The sequence below is a fragment of the Argentina silus genome (assembly GCF_951799395.1).
Source record: "Argentina silus genome assembly, chromosome: 13".
Taxonomy (NCBI): domain Eukaryota; kingdom Metazoa; phylum Chordata; class Actinopteri; order Argentiniformes; family Argentinidae; genus Argentina; species Argentina silus.
In genome coordinates, this window is record NC_139667.1 from 17,876,146 (window position 1) to 17,898,069 (window position 21,924).

General features: G+C 42.8%; 1 protein-coding gene across 1 annotated transcript in view; it reads left to right on the plus strand.

The window, feature by feature from the left end:
- Window positions 1–21,924, plus strand: part of pxdn (peroxidasin) — a gene marked incomplete at its 5' end in the record, with an annotated part of 54,911 nt that overhangs the window by 1,983 nt on the left and 31,004 nt on the right. The window contains 5 exons of the mRNA XM_083682767.1: window positions 10,417–10,488; window positions 12,606–12,677; window positions 16,547–16,618; window positions 19,753–19,824; window positions 21,835–21,906. Of these exons, the coding sequence (XP_083538893.1) occupies window positions 10,417–10,488; window positions 12,606–12,677; window positions 16,547–16,618; window positions 19,753–19,824; window positions 21,835–21,906 (360 nt within the window). The remainder of the gene's footprint in view (window positions 1–10,416; window positions 10,489–12,605; window positions 12,678–16,546; window positions 16,619–19,752; window positions 19,825–21,834; window positions 21,907–21,924) is intronic.

Consider the following 21,924-nt stretch of genomic DNA (forward strand, 5'->3'; position numbering starts at 1 on the left):
GAGGCTCACCCTGCCTCCCCATTCTGCCTCTGTTAATTGTGCACACATCGTTGCCCCTTCTACGCGGCAGCAAGGCACCTTTCAACTGAACTCCAAGTCTCCCAGGCACTGTTTTGAAGGAATGCTTGAATGAGGGGAATAGTTGTCTGCCTGCAGTATGAGGTCTGTCTGCAGAGGCTGATCGCATTAAGGCTCATTACACAGTAGTCAGAGTGGATTAAAAACAGCTCCTTTGAAAGGGAAAAATGTGTGTGTGTGAGTGAGTGCGTGTGTCAGGGGAGGCTGGTGGAGGTAGAAATCGGAGGATGGGCTTATTGTAATGCATGGAATGGAATGAGTAAGTAACATTAATGACACCAGCCCTTTGTCTGATACCCCTCCTTGAGGCGAAAAATACAGCCTTTTAATCACATTTCATTTAACCAGCTGTCCGCTTCACCGAACCCAGCCATAGTTCTAAAACTTAATCATGGACTTGGCTCTTCTGACCCCCCCCTTGATACTGGTTTAGAAGATCAGCTGATGGCTAGGTGGGGGCAGTTGGAGGTGGATGGGGTTGTGGATGGGTGTAGGTTTTGTTTGAGGTCATGGAGGTTCGCTTGGAGAGATGCTCGCTCAGGCCTGGGGCTATGAGCGCCACATTCCTCCTCGTCTCGACTTGGCACCGTGCCTCACTCTGACGAGGACATTCCTCGTCAACATGAACGTACCGGAGGGAGTCAATGTTCCACTACAGCATCCTTCCCTCATCACTGTGGGAAGGCATTTTGCGATTGTTAAAAATGTGATTGAAAGCCCCATATGTTTTAGTTACATATGTTTTAGTTATGCTTCCTTAGATACTGAGTAGTCATATTTTGGTCACCATTTGGCCCTATTCATTCTGGAAATATGTTCAAAACACCTTGCAAACACTCCAATCCAACTCATATTATGACAGCATATTTCTCTGAAGACTTGAAGTCTGCATTATCTTTCCAGAAATGTCACTAATCTACTACAGACAAAGTCGGCCAAACCAGGAAAATATCAGAATTTGGTGTAACATCCCTTTAACCTTCACTAACCTTCATTTTCTACTCCTCTTTCTAATCTCCCTTTATCACCATTTACATCCCTCTTATCTTTTTGTCGATTTTCTTCTCTCCCTTTTCTCTCTACATCTCTTTCTCTCCCCATCTCCCTCTCTCTATCCCTTTCTCTCCTTCTCCTCTTCCTTGTGTCCAACGGATCAGTATAGAGGAATATTTCTGAAACTTCTAGGTTGGTGGTCTCTACCAGATGCTTGTGTCTCCTCACAGGCCCATCTGTAGCTGTGACATCAGGTCTGCTATGGCATGTGTCTAAATGCTCTGAGCTTACACAGTGTGTAATGCATGTTCCTCTATTGATGACAACGTCAAAGGAACCTCTGTCTTAACATCTATCTGTCTTAACATGTATCATGTCTTTGTGTTTGGTACATTGATGAAGGAGGCTCTTAAGAGTCAGTGGCTAGTGGCTGCACAGTCTCTTTGAAGTCAAACATCTCTTTTTCTCCTCTTTCCTCATGAAGGGAATATGGCACTTTCCCCAAAGTACAGTACACACATGGCTGTGCTCCAGTTGATCTTCTAGTTGCTTTGTGCATGCTACTCTGTCAGAGTAACATGGAAGTATTTTTTCCCCTCCCATCCTAGCTGGCCTACATTTGTTTTTCAGCTGTTGGTCTCCCAGGAACCCTCTGTTTGAGGCATAATAGTAAATTACCCTTCCTCTTTGTAACGACACTGCTGTACTCCCGCTCTGGGATTTCCTAAGATGGAGAAATGATTACTTTCACATTGTCAGTCCTGTTTTGCCAACAGCACTCATGAATCCTTTAGTCCTGCCCTGCATACTGTAGGCTCACTCCCTGCTCATGCTAACTTTTCCGTTCTTGCTAATGCTCTCTGTCTTCGCGATTGGTGTTGGTGTTTTAAAATGCTTTTGTGACAGGCCTATTGTACTTGGACTGCTGATTTAGTTTTTGGTTGTTTCATGGTTCGATGTTGTTTGATGTTGTCCTTGGTATCATCTGATACAAATTGTTGCATATTGTTTACATGTGTATTAGTTTGTGCGTGGGGCTTTGCGCTTGTTGTCATGTTGTCTGGCACACAAGGTAGAAATGTGTTTAACATTGTGAAAGTGAACCCTGATTACTAACACATGGGCGACACCATGGCAACAGGGAGTATGGCTGTTGTAAATGTGTCAATGTGATAGCTCATAAAGTGGCTTGTTACGGCCTAGTTTCAGTCCTTTATGTAATGCTACTAGTATTCAAACGCGCTCTGTTCTTGGTGTTTTCACACTCACACCCTGTGCTAAATATGATGTTTTAAACATTATTACTGCTGATAAACCCTAATGAAGCTGATAAACTCTCTTTCCATATTCTTTAAAATGATCAAAAGGTGTCTTATGTGAAATTTGAATGCACCAGCATCAAAGAGTGTCCACATGTTAAGTAATCAAGTTATTAGGTGTATGCTTAGTAAAATAGTTCTTAGGACCAATCAATTATTTTGTATTTTGAACAGAAACTTGCTTCTTTGTATGCCTCTGCCCTAACCAGAGAAATGGCCACCAACTCTGGGTGATATGAATGATGAGTGGGATTGAGACTTCCCGGCAGAGTGGAGACTGAAGAGTGGTGTGGGTATAGTCAGGGTGGGGGTGGATATGTGTAACTGGGGAGCAAGCAGGCTGCAAGGTAGGGATCTGCCATGTAACAGCCTCTTGATGTGTGGTTGTATGTATGAGCCTCCTAAATGCAGTCCCACTGGGTCAATTCAATTACCTGGTGGTCAGACAGTGACCATCTTTCTCTCAGTCCTCCCTCTTTTTTTCTTCCCTTAATCTTCTTTTTAGGACGTTCAGAGAGCTTTCAACTGTGGTTGAGCGAGTGAGTGAATCAGGGAGGGAAAGAGGAGCTCCATTGTGTGGAATTTGCTGCAGTCAGGCTTTGTGAGGCGTTCAGTCTCTGCGGCATTATGGAATGCAAAGCCAGAAATCCCCAAAGCTTTGCTCATTTGCACAGGGAGATTGGGACGAAGATAGTTGTTGAAAGGAACCCTCCCGGCCCCTCTCTTCCTGTGACTGTCCTATGGGGAAGGGGGGGACAGCTGCAGAATTCAAACGTGCCCCAGTGTTTTCTCAAAGTTGTTACAGCATTTGGCTCTTACATTATACTATATTGTTTTAGAGCTGTCTCCTAACTGTTTGATAATCCCCCTGTGACTTGGTTGTGCAGTATGGGAGGTTTTATACCTGTAATGCGCATACTAGTAAAGGAATAGTTTATTGCAGCAATGCAAATGAGTATTGCATACTGTACATTGTTGTAAATCAAACATGTCAAGGCCTATGTTGTGGTCATGTTGTCAGCTAAGGGCCTCTGCGGAAGGAAATTGAGAAAAAACACCCTAACCTCTGTTTTAGAGATGTCTCTTGCTAAGGGGGAAATCCTTATAAATAATGGCGTCATGACCATTTTATGACCCTTCAAGTACTCGATAGGATATCTGTTACACTTGATAAGGTCATGTTATTGCTAAGAGGAGGAGAGCCATTGTAAAAAATCCTGTTCAAAAGATGGCCGAAGGCATGTTGAAGGTATATCCTAACCCTGCAAGAGAGCACAGGATGGGAATCCTGTTCATTTGATGCTGCTGGTTCAGTTCTTACGATGTATTATCCCTCAGCTTATCTTCACTTAGCCAATCATCCCTGATAGTGACCTCAGACCACCCCTCTTTCTCTCTTCTGTCTGTCTCTGGTCTTTTCCTCTTTCTGTAGTAGCTCTTGATGTGAAAATGTCTGAGAACCAGTCCTTTCTTTTGAAAATGTGTTATATCCATCCCTTTTTGAGTTAATGGTCCCCAACTCCTCTCCATGTTTCTCCTCTCCAACTCCTTCAAGCTTCATGGGATTTTGAAAGACTCACACTGTGCAGTACCGCTCCCCTGACAAGAAACAAATCCTCCTTGTCTTTTAGCACAGGATACATATTAAAGTAAAGAGCCCCCGGTCTTGTTTTAGAGATTCAGATTCGCTGTTCTTCCTCCAGGAAACGAAGCAGAGAACCAGCCATGTTCGTGTTTAACTAAGAATGACTTGCTCATACTGAGAAGTTGTTGGCTATCCCACTCGGGCATGTGTCTCGCAGCCAAATAACCTTCTGACGAAAGAGAGTAGGCCACACATGGCACTTAGATGCTACAGTAGCTGGAGCTGGAGATGTCTCAGGGCAGGGTCCACTCCCATAGGGTCTCAAACAGAAGAGTAGTGTTTGCAAAGAATATGGAACCTCTCAAAGCAGTCAGATTTTACATTCATCCAGTTCCTAAGCGTTTCAATGATATCTCAGTGTAATCCATTTACAGTAAGACATCAAACATACAGTACAATTCGCCCATCCCATGAATGTTTTTGATGCTCACATCAGAGAATAGAAATAATAATGTTATAAACGTTATTGTTGCAAGTTTAGTTTTGGTTGTGGATTTGGTTATCGTAAGACCTTCAACAGAACAACTGCCCAATATGACCTTGCTATGCTACCCCATCTAGCCACTGCCAGTCTGCCAATCTACCAAGAGAATGGGGTTTGGTTGGGAAGGCTGCCTCGTCTAGAGTCGATTTAATTATCACACTCGGTGCGGTTATCAGACTCAGGACTCTTATCGCTCTTGCCATTTGCTCAGTGGAATTTCCCCTGTGGAAACGTCAAGGCTGGCCGGGCAGTGGACCAACAAGAACCCAGAACAGCATTGCATCCTGTTTCCAAGTGTTGTCATGGACATTGGATCACCCCTTGTGTGTGTGTGTGTGTGTGTGTGTGTGTGTGCGTGCGTGCGTGCGTGCGTGTGTGCGTGCGTGCGTGCGTGCGTGCGTGCGTGCGTGCGTGCGTGCGTGCGTGCGGCAGGTAGCCTGGAGGTTAGAGTGGCCAGCCAGCAATCGGAAGGTTGTGAGCTGGTGACTGGAGGGTTACTGGCTTCATATCCAGGTGCCTACCACTGCCGTTGTGCCCTTGAGCAAGGCACTTAACCCCTAACTGCTCCAGGGGCGCCGGAATACATGGCTGACCCTGTGCCCAGAGCCCAGCGCTCTGTTCTCCCTGGGGGGGTGTGCACGTGTGTTGTCTCGGGGGGGGGGGGGGGGGGGGTGCAAAAAATTACCTTCCAACAATTGATGAGAATTGATTGCATGGCCAATAAACATTCTTTGTCTTTGTATATGTTTGTCTTATTGTCTCTTTTCCAAGAGTGTTTTGACTATGCTGCTACACGTGGCAAAGTGATGCATGACCTCACAAGATGTACTGGATGTGAAAGTTCCCTTTCTGGCTCTGTACCCTCAAGGTTTCCAGAAGACTTGCTTTATGTGTGAGAATCGTTGTTGTGAGAGCAAAGACAGACACTCAATGTGGCAATTAATCACACATTCACACATAACAATGAGTAACGAGTAACACATGCATGCATGCACACACACACACACACACACACACACACACACACACACACACACAGATACACACAGATACACACATATATACTGTACATAGCTGTCCGGAGGCTTGCCATTCGAATCTGACATTTCATACAGATATTAATACCATACAACATCCCAGAGCCTAAGGGACGAGGCAATGCTTGCTCTGATATGTTTTCCATAATTCTTACACGTGCTCTTGTGGTCTATTGCAGCTGAGCCAAGTTTGACATCCAGTTGAGTTCAAGTGGTTTCTGTGTATGTTCTATTTTATGACTGTAAGAGATGGACTATTCCACTCTATTAGGTATAGTACTGCTATAGTACACTTGAAGCCCACTTCAGAGGGGTCGATCACAGCTGGACTACAGTATGTTGTTTTTGTTGGCATGTTGGTCTACAATAGGATACAGGAGTGTCTGCCACCACAGTCACCTCAGTCCACTCACTTGAAGCTTTAAAACACTTGATGGGATCCTCCTCACACTTGCTAAGGTCATCTCATGGCTAGAGAGATCAAATAGGGCCCTATCAATTCAATGGCACTGGATCAAGACAAGAAAGTGCATTGGCTTATAAGAGCAGGAGTTGCCGATCATAAGGATAACTTTGCTCTTAACCTCCAAGTGACTTGAGGAAAGAGAAGCAGAAAACGCCCCACTCAGTTTGTCCCATGTGTGGTTCAAGAGCTGATTGTGATTGAGAGGCAGGATAATGAAGCTATAGCCATGATCCATTATGATCCATTATCCCTCTTTGCACCATATCAAATTGATTGGGTTATTATTCCTCATCACCTTTGACCTTCCTCTCTCGTTATCAACAGACTAAGGGTTAGGGTTAGACTTAGGCTAGCCATGGCGGCGATAGCCTATACTAACCATGGTCTTTGTCTGCACTCGAGTGGATACAAGGGCCTAATTGTATCCAGAAAGTTTACACTATAAGTACTAGAAGAAGACCTTTGATTTCAGGTTCCTACCTCAAACAGTACAGTATCTGCGTGACTAGGGCAGACTTTTTCTGCTTTTGTAATCTCAGAGTGGGGGATGAATAGGACAGTGCTCCCAGCAATTGCTTCTTCAAGGTTGTTTTAGCTTCAGCACCAGATAAAGCTTTAGACTGGCCAGTGCCATCAAAACACACAAACTCGATTTTTAATGGACTCAGTCAACGAGTCTAAATCAAAAGAACATCAATAGGTGAAAAGAAAAAATCGCCACCATATCTGAACTAAACTCCTGTCGATGAAAGAGCCCTTTGCAGTAGGAATCATTTCGTACGATAGACATGCAGTTCAAAAGAGCTAGTGAATTGTTTATTGGAGTCTTGCCTGATATGTTCCTGTTTATGCTCGGGTGACTCACCCTCTCCCCCCAATATTCTCACTCCCCGGTGATAAGTCACTGTGTGGCCAACAGGCAGCTGACTGTGGAGACAGCTGACTGGAATGGTAAAGTCATTTAACCGCTACAACCACAATGCCGTATTGTTAGGCTTTTTACCAGAGTTAAATATATGGAAAAAAAACAAACAGCAACTGTTGCCTGTTGAGGAAGGACATTTTTAGTCCATTCATGTTTTGTAGTCTGTTCCCTTTGTGTTTGCAATCTCGTGAGCGTGTGGGTTTAGCTCATTTTTGTGGATCTTTTGAATGTGAACTTTTGAATGTGTACTGTAGTTGTCTTGAGGGAAACAGTGTGGGGACTGGAAAGGGATAATAGATACAATGGTTCTCTGACCTTATCTAGCCTGATGGGGGTTTCTTTTGTAGTCTACTCAGGAAACCCAGTCCTTATGCTGCTGCAATTGTATGGTGTACACACACACACACACACACACACACACACACTAGGGCTGCCCTAACGATTATTTTGTTATTGATTAATCTATAGATTATTTTAGCGATTCATTAATTGATTAATTAGTCTAAAGGTTTTTTGATATGACTAAGCATTTATCATGACATGAATTTTACCTATGCCCAGCTAAATGGTGAGAGAATCAAATTGATCATCAGTTGGAGTTGCTGCACTTTCTGATAGCGTTGAAAAAAAAAAAGGTTGTATTTTGAATTTGTAGGGAGGGCAGGGGAGGTGGGAGACTATGATGAAAGACTGAACAGAACCAGTGATATGTTGTTCAACATATGTTGTTTTAATAATTCACGTCTCGTCAATCAAATGTATATAATCGAAATAATCGACTAAGTCAACTAATTGTTGCAGCCCTAACACACACACACAGACACACTTACACACACACACACATAAAAGCACACACACACACACACACACACACACTTACACACTTTTTCCCTCTGCTTTCATGTTCAAGCACCACAGGAACACCCCCCCCACTGAACAGCACTCTCTGGGTCTTCTGTCTGAAGATGGCTGTCCTCCTAAGGGCACAGAACCACCTCTCTGCACACTTACTGGTGTGTTTCAGCCATGAAATGCTAGCAGCTTTGTTTGGACAGTCTTGAAATCCATGGTCTATGCGTTGTATGAAAGCAAGACCATGGAATGGATAATTGGACTTTGGCTTGCTCCACTCACTTGTTGTATATGAGGTCTTTATTGGGTAGAGGAGTCTACATTTTCAAGCTGTTTTGGAAATGTTTCTTTATGTATTGTCATTTGTGGTCTGTTATGCTTGCAAGTCCCTCTTGAGTTTGAACTGTGAATGAAAGAATAAGGCGATAATATAATTCACAATAGACACAGACGAAATTTCCCACCATATTGCCAAATCAAACAATGTTCCATCACCTTCTCCAGTTTAGTTTGAGGGACTTTGATTTGCATGTCAGATATATCGGAATGGATTTTCAGTTTGACACAGAATACAAGTGGCTTCCTCCCTGCGCTAGCCAGCCTGGGCACACAGTCATTCCTGAATCTCTTATATGAAAGGAAGTGAGTATATGAAAAGTTGAGCTCTATAATTGGACCCATATGCAGGGGTTTTACAGAGCGAGTGACCCATAAACATTTCACTGGCTATGAAATCAGGTCGCTTTGTTATTTGGACCACGTTTTTCGCAGAAACACGAGAAAGTGTAAAGTCAGGAATGTATAGTTTTTATGATTTGGCCCCGTTGGCTGTTGTGCATTTGGTAACTAGGCAACATTAATAATACAAAGCTGACAGACAAAGATGTGAGTAAAAACACCATGTTCAAGATCGATTTAACAGCCCCAGATTAGGCTATGTCTTCTTCCATAAGACAATGTTTATATAACCTTTATTTATTCAGGGAGGCACACGGAGACCGAGGTCTCTTTTGCAGATGTGCCCTATTTACAGTAGAAATATGATACAAAGCAACACCTTACAAACACAACACAATAAAATACAAAATACATACATTAATTAATCAAACCAAGAGCATGTCTCTGTGAGCAGGTCCCTAACTAAGGACTTAAACAATTGTATGGGACCAAGTGCTCCAAACTCAGTCTACCCTGAAGATCATTCCATGTCTGATGTCACCAAAGGTGAAAGTGAATGGACAAAGAGCTCTAGTTATGTTTGCTGACAATTTGCTAACAAAGTAGAAAGACTTGAAATCCTTTCAGAGTTGTGTCCAGCCTCTCAAATCCCTCACTTAAATCCCAGTCACCCACAACATTTCAGGAAATCATCATTGAAATCTTAACATGACAGTCTCTTTTGGCCAGACCCCAAACCCAGACTTATATCACTCTCTTAGTGGATCATGGTGGTGTATTTTGACATATTTTGACAAAATTATTTCTCAATTTATGTGTTCTAAGTTTAGTCAAAAACTCCTGCTGGTATGTCGTACTTACTGAAGGAGCTTCTGCATAGCGGTATAGCTGATCTAGTACTGCCTCTCTTTGGTGGCACAGCGATAAAGGGGTGTATCTGTGTTGTGACTCCATTTTCATGTTGTCTCAGTCTGTGGTGGAGCCTATTTTCTCAGAAAGGCTTGAGTATGACCAGCTTGATCAAGACCTTGGCCTTGTTGTTGGGACTTGAAGAACTTTCAGGTCTTTTTTCAGACCATCACTGTGACTGTGGATGGTTGGAGTGTGGTGACTCATTTGAAAAATGTACTGCAAAGAAGGAAAATAGGCTTTACTCTCAAGGCAGTTGAACCCCTCTCTTACCTATAGCTCCCTTCTAAGTGTCCTTCATATGGATAGCTGGTTCCACTTACACATTTATTTTCTTTCTTATGAAAATACATTTTGGCAATTGACTCAGTTGAAGGTCTTATGACTTAAAGGCTAAGTTCCACAAGCATAACTTCATTGTTTAGAAATGTTCACATTTCACGCCATGCATACCACATGCAGTTAGAATAGAAATATTTAACTCTGTCCTGACCAACCCGCATGATCACATCAGTTACAACTTGTTAGCTTGACAGCTAATTTAATTTACTTCGGTCTCTTAGGCCTATCATGGCACGCCAAGTCGTTTGTCATTTATGACCATGAGTGCTTATTGTCGTGTCATTTTGTATCATATATCATTATGCAGGCTCCATTATAAGGAGGTTGAAGGAAGGTGATACTAAGCTTGCTGACAGCCATCTGACTAACCTCGTAATTGTTATCTTTAGGGCAAATGTTAAGTAAATCTATCCTCATGATTGAGGCTTGATGAATGGCATTCTTGCGACATGAATAATGTGTGCAGTTACTATCCTTCATTATAATCACCGTTAGTACAGCTGTGCCGTAAGTGGGTTTTTTCGACAGGTCTTCACAAATGAAATGTACACAAGTGCTGCTTCTCTTGTAGATGTTGCTGATAATCACGGCCAAACCAAAGTTGCCTTATCTTAACGATTCCTCTGGCAGGTGCAGTTGCTCTGATTTTCGTTTCTGATTGTGTTTCTTTTTTTTTCTCTCTCCACAGAGATCTGAGGTTCAACAAAATCAAGGATTTACAACCTGCCTCTTTTCGACGGCTAAAGAACCTGAACACACTGTAAGTAACCTGAACACCCTCCTCCCTCTCTCTCTCTCTCTCTCCGTGTCTCAACCACAGTGGTCCAGGCAGTACAGGACATAGTCCAGAGTCTCTACCCTTCTCCCTGGAGTTTACACTTGTGCACTCCCTGCCATGGATGTTAAAGCATTAGATTGGTGTAAAAGCCAATCTTATGCTTTTAAATCTGTTTGGGAAAGAGCACACTTGAAGTACACACTTCATGGAAAAGGTTGGAGAATTGGGACATATGAATTGGTCCTACAATTGGTGGGTCCTACAGTATCTTAACAACTGGCCCTGGATACATAGTCATTGTTCACTTGGTGATTTACAAAGCAAAATCTAAAGGCTTTAGGTGGGTGACCGCAGTGGCGAAAATGTTGAGACCCCAATATCGCTAGTTATCCCTGGAAAGTGCTGCTTGTGATGCACACAGAATGGCAAATTCTTGCTCTCTATTTTGCTGTGGTTTCACACATGTAGGTCAGCTCATTATCTGCCAGGAATTTATTTTTCCCATTCACTTGCCGAGCCATCTATCATGTGTCAGCCCTCACAGCCGACAGCCATGTGGCATCGCTACTAATCAGGCTAGCACTCCGGAAGGGCTGTCCATGGAGAGGTGCTGTATAGAGTGAAGTAAAGTTAAAAGGAAAGTTCCCTTTGAAAGTTTGAGGCAAGTTTTTAGTCTAATGGTGAGTTTATTCCATATTTAATAGGATATGAAACATGTAAACGTCTTTGCAGCGAACTATACCTTTAAGGCAGAGAAGGACCATATTTTCATATCAGACAGTTAGTGGTTCAGACCATGGAGTGCCCTATTTCATGGGTAACTCTTCATGGTTTTTACCTCTGTCACACAGACCAAAGAATAACATATCTTGAAGCAGCGAGACGTCCAATATTAGTGTCTCAGACAAAAATAGATGTCTGGCTCTAAACTAAAAAGATGTCTGGCTCCTGTCTTTTCTGCTCCTTTTATGCCGTCACCCCTAAACACCTCAATATGTTGGCCAACAAACATTCATAAGAACTTGTAGTGGTCATTAGAGGTTTTTCCTGAGATCAGAACATTGTTAAATTAAAATCAGTTGAGGCCAAATATCTTCAGGCAGGGATCAACCAAGCTAGTTAGGGGAGGACCACTCCGCCTAGGCACTGGTAGGGTAAACAAAAAACAAAATAGTTATTATATGTTATGCAGTGTAAAGTAATTAACTAATTAAACAAATTATCACAATTTGAAATGTGTTTGTGATTTCCTGGCGTTTATTGCTTTCTGCTAGGATGAGACATCGACAACTCAGGACTGGTTTGTTGGAAAAGGATTGCAGTTTGAAAAAGACTGCAGTGTTGCAGAATGCTTATGACAGCCATTTCTGAGCTCCGTCCAGGTTCTACCCCATAGTTCTGGCAGCCATTAGAAATGCAGAACAAATTGTGACAGTGTGTAGGGAACTAAACCAGATGCTGCCCAAGAGTTCAGTGTTCCAGGGATCAGAACATTATTTCTCACTTGAAAAGTTTTAGCAATGTTTACTCTGGCATTTGTCCTGTATTATAGCATTATATAGCAATAACGTAGCATTGCGTAGCCCACTTGATATTGCTGTGTACTAGAATTTATGGATTCACTTATACAATATCCTACTCACACTATAGAGCTGAGCTGAGCTGTACTGGGCTGGTCTGGTTACACATCAACCATAGTTGCTGTAACAGTGCTGGGAAAGACAATGTGAAAAGAAAATATACAAGCCAGCACAGTACAATTCGGGTCAGCCCTGTAGTATGCAAAGCCCCTGAGGGATCTTTCACACTGGTATCAACCAAAACCATGCTGCTCCCAGTGAGTACGGCACAGTATAGGGTCATACAGTTGGTCAGCTTTTTTTTCCATATAAAGCTAATCGCAGCTGGCACCATTAAAGTTGTTATTTAAAGCCAGATCAGCCACCTTTTAGAGAGCTAAGCTGTACAGGACAATGCAAAATATCTGCACCTCTATATATTGGCATGATAGTGTGAAAACTGTATGAGTGTGTGCGATTGCACTGGTCTACTGGGCAACCTTGACTTTCCTAACATCCCTTTTTTTCTTCACTTGACAGCCTCCTCAACAACAATCACATCAGGAGGATCCCTCGGGGTGCTTTTGAGGACCTGGAAAATCTAAAATATCTGTAAGTTGGCCTTTATGTCAAGTGATGGATTTTGCAACACAGTGGCGGCCATTTTGGAGCTGACAAGCTCAATAGGCAAAAGGCCATGTATTAGTTCCACCCTTTGCCGTGTCAGTTGAAGATAATGCATGATGAAACATGTCTCGGCCTACTGTCAAGAAAGAAACACACACAGGCTTACTGATTGTAGTGTTGGCTGGAACTGAACATTGCTAGACTACCCAATCAGGAGTGTATTAATGTGGTAAAGGGAAATTACGTAACGTAAAACAAAATAGTCCCTTTGTCTAATCCTTTGGGTTTACTCTGTACTTATCTGTCTGCAAGTCATGACCTTCAGGCATTGTGTGAAGAACAGAGGCTGGCTTGAAGTGTGTGTAGCGCACTAACCTCTGGACTATGCCACAGTTCTTCCTTTGTTAGTCACTCGCCATTATAAATCCACCAGTCTTAATTGTGGTAGGAGGGCTGACTGTGTTTACATTTACCGTACGGTGAGTATGTCTGAAATGTCTGCTCCCGTGTCTCTCGTCAACCTCCTCAGTCTTAACTCTGTGTATTCAACCTCATCATCGCCCTTGAGTTAGACAACTTAGACCTTCTCTGCTCCTCAGTCCTTTCCCTTAAGGTTATTAGGGCAAGCAGAATATTGTTAATAGTTTTACTGTTATATTTTGGTTGTTTTGTTTTGGGAACAGAGTATTGGTATTATTTGGGGGCCAAACAGTGATACAGATAAATATGTATGTCCTACAGATCTGAATTATTATGTCTTTGCTCAGACAATGTTAATGTCCTACATACTTTACATAAGAATGACTCATGTCTGATAAGGCCAGACATGGTCAGATATGGTCAGATAATGTCAATGTGACCTACTGTAGTCAACATTAAGTTAAGCTACATACAAACGGACATAGAAATCAATGGATAAGATGGAGAACAACTAGCATTTGTTTTGCAAAAATGTCTTGTTCTTTTGGTCTGTGTTATCAATTAGTTAATGGTAGACCTCTGTCTAGGTCTAGGATATCTAGTTCCTCTGTGTCTAATAAGAGAGCTAGCCTAACCTGCCATACTATTAATTATTAACTGTGAGAAGAAGGACCAATAGTACCTTGGGAGAGAGGTATGAGAGCTCGTAAGTCCCATTACAACTTAAACAAATGTCTCAGACAAACGATGCCTCTGACACTAGCTTGTCAATGAGTGTGTATGTTGGGCTTGAGAGGGGAAAGAGGGATAAGTCTATCTTCGGAAAGTCTCCTCAGTCCTCTCTGTCTCTCTCTCTCACACACACACACACAGACACACACAGACACACACACACACACACCTTCCCCCTCTCTGCATGAAGTAAATGGAGTGCGTGTGACTCCCCGGTTGTTGGGGCTGTTTTAATTAGAAGGCCCCTGAAAGACCCCTCTCCTTTTAAAGCTGGAGTTAATCTGAGGCCAGGGCACTGCCCTTAGCAGCCCCTGTGAACTGGGATCCCCCCTCTGCCTGGACCTAAGTAAAGCCCCCATCCTCCTTCCTCCTGAGGTCTTTCATGTACTCTCCACTGTATATCCAGACGGAAGTATCTATAACCCCCCCCCCACACACACACTCACACACACACACACACACACACACTGACACACACCCCACTTCCCTCACAAAGGTCAACTCTCAGTCATATGGTTATGGGAATCCTGTTGCTTCAGTCCCCCTACATGGTTTATGTATCCTAACTATCCTTACCAAATGGTAATGGACAACTAGCGTCACATTTTGAACTAAGCTACAGTGCCTCTCGAGCCACTCCGTGTAGGACTAGTACAAGCCAAAAGCCAAAGTTAGTTACTTTTTTTTCCGTTATTGGACATCCAGTTCCTGTTTTTGTTGTTGTTTTGTGTGGAGTTCAGATTGAGTGTAACAGGCTGCAGGCATTGCGTCAGGTATGGCGTGCATAGTAATTTCATTAGGTAATCAAGGACGGAGAGCATGCTTCAGGCCATTGCTTTCGGTTCAGGAATCTCTCATTGGCAATGAGGAATGAGATCTCTCTTTGTGTCTCTCCTCCGGTTTTGACAACACTTGCTTGCGTATAGAAAGAAGACAGGAAAATTGCGGGTCAGTTTAGTTCTCACTGTATGGAAGGAGAAGAAAGCCACAAAGCCCCTCAGTCACTTCTTCCCCTTGAGAGTCGACCCCAAGGCTTCCGAATCCGGTTTCCCACACAGACCCCCAAACTCACAGGCACACACACACAAACACACCCACACACACACACACACACACACACACACACACACAGACCTATAGGAGATAAGGCTTCTGCGTGTCCTCAATGTCCTCAAGTCTCCAGAAAGCCAGAAATTCCAAGACAAAGCCAAAGATTTATACTCCAAACAGTCAGTCAGTCAGTCAGTCAGTCAGTCAGTCAGTCATTCTTCCACAATATTATAGCAACGCTAAGACAACTGTGCTCTGAAAGTGGAGCTAGCTGATGCTCTCATGTCCACCAATTCCGTGTTCAGTTGACGGCTCCTTGAGATGATGTACTGTATGTTTTGTTTTTTTCTCATCATCATCGTCCTCGTTGAAATCAAAAGTGGATTAGTAAGAAGAAAATAAATTTGCTTTCCATTTGAGCCAACCAGCTTTTTGATTGATGATATGTTTGACTTCACCACTTCTCCTTGAAATGACAATGTTTGTATTCTTCTGTGCTGATAGTGTTGGACAGGCTAATTGACTGTATGAAAGACAAGACTATCCTCCAAGGATGTTTCCACCTCAGCTATGTTATAGCATTCAGTTCAATGTGTCCGTCAACGTAAGTGTGATTGAGAGCACTGTTGATAACCCTCAAGAAATAGGATCTCCTTCACACACATCAGAAAGTGATGAGAACATACTGATAGACAAGAAGAACTGAGAACCGTGTTTATCTTTCCATACGTTGCGTCATATTTGCCGAGGGGTAAATTTGGATCTCTCATCGACTCCATAAAGAAATAGATAGATGGGAGATGAAAAGAAAGATAAAGCCATAAGCCATTGCTGTTTTAGTGTCACATTTCTCCATCATGGAAGAAGGAAGGAAAACCCAATTTATGTTTGCCTTTATGTTCTGCAATACCAAGTTGATCTTTCATATGCCCTATCCTACTCTCCAAGGCATAGAGTAACATGTGTTTTTATGGAACGTTATTAAGAAACCATGACAGCTGTATAAATGGTTCTCATAACCTTTCATATATATAACCATTGAAACATGTATGTGTGAATTGTTTTTCTTGTACTTGTGTGTCAAATGGTTCCTGTTTCATGGCGGGCTCTTTGTTTTAATGTATTGACCTTTGATCTTTTGTGAATGTTTGAGCTGTGAGTGAGTCCCGGCCTGTCCGTTTCTTTCACCATTGCCATCTAATGTAACAGAAATGTGCCCCATGATTTAAAACATGACATGCAGTTATACAGCTACTGTGTTGCAGTGGAGGCTGGTGGAGGTAGAAATCGAAGGATGGGCTATGCATTGTAATGAGGAATTCCTTCTTCTGTTCCATGCAATACAATGAGCCTGTCCTCCGATTTCTACCTCCACTAGCCTCCCCTGACTGTGGTATTGAATGTACCTAATATGCCTAACCTGTAGTGTAAATAAGTTTGTATTTATTGTGAGTGGTTGGCCCCGCTAGTCATCAAAATATTGTTATATTTACAACATTGGTCCCATGAATTTGGTTTTGTTTTTGTTCTCACTATAACCGACCATTTAATTCAGTCACTTTCTCTCTCTCTCTCTGTTGCCAGAGAGACAGCAGTTGATCCCTTGTGTGTGTTAATACTAATATTACTTATGAATTATTTCTCCTTTTCAGCTATTTGTACAAGAATGAAATCCAATCAATTGACAGACACGCATTTAAGGGACTTGTCTCTCTAGAGCAACTGTAAGTGACCAACCTTCCTCATCCTCTTCTTCCTCCACCTCACCATCTCCTCTTCCTCCTTCCCCTGATATCTGTCACCCATCTGAAATCCCCCTCTTTCGCGACTCGCTCCACCACTACAGCCCCCCCCCCCCCCCCCCACACACTATACCCACTCCCCCACCGCCAACTATGCATGCCGTGTGTGCACCCACCCTTGTGTGTGTCGCGCTGACCCCATGACTTCCCCACCCCACCGCTGCATGAGTAGCATGTCTCGTTGCCACAACGACGTATGCTCACCCGCCCGCCCGGCAGCATGAGATCGCCCTGTGTGCTCCGATACTAGCTAAGCTCGACACTGATGACGCAAGTCAGCCTCGGCTTCTTCCTATGTGCTTTGGGCTACAGCTTCCACCATGTCGCACAGCTAGCTTGCTCTAGACTTTAGCTCTGAGCCCTCGCCCGCCGGTTCAAGGCTAGAGCCTTTTTATTGTGTCCGCTGCTGCCGAGCCACACAACGCAGAGCGCTACGTCTCATACTCTTTCAGAAGTATGAAAGTCCAGTTGTGTTTGCATTAGTTGTTGTTATTGCCTCATAGAAGCCATCCATATGGAATGGTAGGAGCTCATGGGATTGTCATGACCATGTATGACACATTCTATCTATAAGCCATGCTATGCTATCAGCATGAAAGAAAAGGACGGTCGGCCTAGACCTGTATAAATGTACATCCTGAGCTTGTCTACGACTGCATGAACCGGCACAATCGATGTACATTCGCGATTTGTTTGCCTAATTGCATGTTGTCACAATGACGATTTGTAATAATCCCAGAAATTGGAATGATTTTCCTTCAATCTAATGGCAAAACCGCAATGTTTTTTTCCCCTTGTTGATGTTATTGCTTTATGATGTGTAAATTGTGTCTGGGGAATATTATGAGGTGCATAAGAAAGAAAACATTACTGTTCATACAGAATGGTGAAAATGTCTCTCATTACACCCACTGCTCTAGTTGCAGTATAGTCAGACCCTCAGTCTAGTGATTCAAGAGTAGATTAATTGGTCAGAGGACTTCAATCCCCCTCAACAAGAAACAGTTGTGTTACTACCAGAGACTGGTAGTACACTTTACCTTAAGTTGCCCTTATACCTATGTAACTACACAGTAATATCTGTAGTTACATACTGTAGGAACCGCTATGTAATTACATGGAAGTAGAGTTTAACGGTATAGGTTATTATACACAAAGGCTGTGTTTAGTAAGGCTATTTGAGACTATTATTGTTGGTTTACCCTAACCCTAACCCTTTCAGTCAATAGATCTCAATGTTTTGACCTCCCACAGTAACAGAAGATGGCTTCACTAACATAATGTTTAGTAGCAAGACTAGATACAGTATCAGGAAAGTGCATGCCGGTGCATCATCTATGTAAGCCACATGTGCACGAACCAGACACGCACGTGGTTTCCCAAACCAACATGGCTGAAACCACGTAGGCTACGGCTACATCTCTCCCTCACATATACAGCATATCAAGGTGGTTTAACCTATGGTAAGGATTGTGGGTACTGTAGTTTGTCCCTAAATAACCGCATCCACTCTCAACAAATGGCTATTCACGAAGCGAAACCAACCAAACCAACTCAAACTCCAGGCTCTTTGCCCTGCAGCTGTTTTGAGTTTCGATACAGTAATGAAGGGTTTTATATGTGGGTGACAAGTCCTGAGCCAGAGTTGCATTCGTTTTAATGGCCCCCTCCACCATTCTCTTGGGCTTTAGCTACAAAGAGCCATATATTGGGGGAGGATTGGAATAAACATTGGTTTTACAGTGCTGCCAAGTCATATAGGCTTACATTAACGCTGCTCTTTCCCCTGCTGTTTAACGGTTGCCGTTTTGCAAGCATGCTGGCTCACTTGTTGTGGATTGTATTAAAATCGCACATACTGCAATCTGCGGCCAAACTACTTGCTTCGAGCCAAAGAGACAGATGATCATGAACAATATCTCACTTAAGACATGTTTAGATTTTGGACTGATTTGTGATCTGTACGACAAAATTATTTTGATGTTTCTTCCTGGTCTGTCTGTCTGTCTCTCTCTCTCTCTGTCTCTCTCTCTCTCTCTCTCTCTCTTGCTCGCTCAGGCATTAAACATGGTTGTCTGTGTAATAGCTCTTGGCCTCACTGGGTTCTGTTGTCTTTGGACACTCTGTGGCCTGCTGTTACAGCCTGTAACTCATACATTCCCTTCTGTAGACAACAACCTGGATCTGTCCTCTTTTAGACAGACACACAGGAAATCTGAAGTATTATGTTGTAAACAGTACTAATAGAATGTACTTTACAAAGAAATCCAAAAGATACTGGGCTGCATCAGAACCTTCAAAAAGACAAGTAAAGTAGCATGTACTCAAAGGGCTTAAGGTAACCCGTCAATGTCGTAGTTATGCTTTATGCTCAGGAGCTTCATGTCTTTCATAGCTGACGAACTTGCTTTTTTTGCCGAACTTGAACTTACTAGCTAAAGCTGTGCTTGCTTTCACTGTGGCTTTCTCTGTCAAACCAAATGCATTGCTGAACCTTACAGTTACTGCACAGATGATGGATTTCATTTCCTAACTTTTATTTATTTCTGTTCATTCCCAGAGTTGTTTTTTTCAGCTTGAAAGGTGTTCTGCCATAAATCATGTTTGCATTCCTCTACATAGTTCTGTGTGTGTCAGCCGATGGGCAATTCCATGGTAACGTTAGCCTGCAGCGTTAGAATTCTCAGACTCTGCATATGTTATGAATGTAATGCATGTTGAGCAAATTTCTTCTCTGTATTCTGCTCAATGTATGCTTTTGAAACAAGTTGTGTCAAGGACAGGTTAACTGTTTTCTTGGAATCATGAAATCAATTTGAAGGTGACTAGTGCTATATCAGCTCACCAGCTTTAGAAATGCATCCTACCTTCCTCCCTTCCTTTGGAGTAATCACTGATCTAAAATGATTGCATTGGTGAAAGCAAGTTTTTCACTGCATTGCTTTTTCTAATCAAGTCATGTCAGACCTATGATCAGTGAAGGAAGGATGCATTTTAAGAATATTCAAACAGGGCCCTAGTCTTGGACAATCATTCTAAGATGTGTTCTCTTGCAGGTATCTCCACTTCAACAACATTGAGTCCTTAGAACCCGAATCCTTCACCCACCTCCCCAAGCTTGAACGCCTGTAAGTTTGCACACTCTCGCCTTTGACCTTCCTCCTCTTGGTCTAATGGCTGATGTCTTCCACGTCACACAAGCAATCCCCACCCGTCATATAAGAAACATGCTCACGCCCCAAGTACATATTCGTCTTAAGAAAGTGCTAACCACTTCCATGTAAAATTATGGTCTATAAACAAAAAACAAGACAGCATCCCCCAAACGATAGAATTCAGAGATGTATTATGACATGTTTGTGTACTTAACCTGAACTAACTTGGAAGGGACACTGAGTGCAGAATTTACATACATATATAAACATTCTGGGAAATAGGTTTTATAAATCCATAAAAAGCGTGGTGTGCTTGAAATAAAATACCCTGTCCCTGACCGGTGGATCCCTAATGTGTTTACCATGACGTTGGACCGACGTTGGACCGACGTTGGACTTGGGAGTTTTCAAAGCAAGCAACACGACCCTTGGATGACCTTTGAAACATTCCGAGATGCCTCCGACATCAGGACAGCCAATCTTCCTAAACAAGTCTCTTGTGGCCTATTGGGCCATTTCTAAAGTTGGTTTTCTGTTTGTCTGGGGTAAATAGCAACGGGGATGGTAAACATTGGAATCAGAATTCTTGTGGAGGACAGCTGTAAATTTAGCTCTGTGTTTGGCAGTTCTATCCTTGTCCTCTGAATAAGGGCCTCTCCTGTCACTTCATTTGTACACTGAGAAGGGTCTGTGTGTGTGCGTGTGTGTTGTGTGTTGCACGCTACGTGTGTGTTTGTATGGTGTGTGTAAGCATGCATACATGAGTGGTTTAGGGGAGAAGCTAAGATCACGAGTCAGCAGAGTTATACCGCAGGGCCTGTGGGGTCCACTGATTACACAAGTTAGTCATTGTCTGGAAAGATGCTCTCATGTCTGCTTCACTGTTTTAAGGCTGTTGAGGACCTAGAGGAAGAACACACTGTTCTATTCTGTAGGATTGAGGATCCTTCAAAAAAAGACACTAGCTATATCATCGATATCACAAGGAGACATTGAAGGGAAAATTGTCGTGGATAAATTGAATAAAATCACATTGTCAATAACAGGCAGGAATTGGGTGAGTGTTTAGGCTCTTTTAGCGTGCGGATGGACAATCCTTCCATGCTCACACCAGATGTGGAAGTGTTGGATCCCCAGCTGAATTCCTGCTTCAGTATCCATGTTTACAGGCTGCTCCCTGGAATCCCGCCACACACGTTCCCAAACCTCCCCTGTGAGGTGAGGAGAAGAGAGGAGCCACCTGCACATGCATGGTAACAGCGGTGGGAAGGAATTCCCAGGTGCACTCTCTCTGGAACGTTTGTAGAGGAAGATATCCATGACAACGGAGCGCTGTGCCTTGTAACGTTATGGCCAAGTGCAAGAGTCTGGATGATGTGTCCGTCTCCCTAGGATTGGGAAAGAAAATAAGACAAAAGTGTTTAACTGGAGCTTCTTTTGATTTACAGAGATTGCCATCCAAAAAAATAATCTTTCCAAAAAGATTGCATGTATTTATTTATCTATCATCTGTTTTTGATTGTTTTTTGTTTTTTTTCAAGATTGTTCATCGAGCAAAGCATTGAAAGCTTGCGTGTCTGGGAAAGTCATCATATTTCCTATCCCAGATAGAACATTTTAAAGTAGTTTCAAATATTTATTCAAATTGGTCACTGCTATTAGCCTGCTGGATACATCAAGATCCTGATGCTACGTACAGCTTATAATACACAATAAATATACACATTTCTCCATGAGTTTAGAACCTTCTGTGCTTGTTTACAATGTGGCATATGCCTGTGCGTAGCTATGGGAACGATGCATAGAGCTGAATCCCTTTAGTGTTTAACTAGACGAACTTACCGTCCTCCTACAGTTGGACTGTGTGTCAATGCACAATGTTCTGACCTAGCCTCACTAAAAGCATTTACCAACTGTGAAATAATCTGACAGTGAGCTTACTCAAGTCTCTCTCTTTCCTTTCTTCCTGCTCTTTCTCAACAGGTTTTTGCACAACAACAGAATAACCCATCTGGTGCTGGGGACCTTCCACCATCTACAGTCCATGAAGAGACTGTAAGTGCAGCACAAACA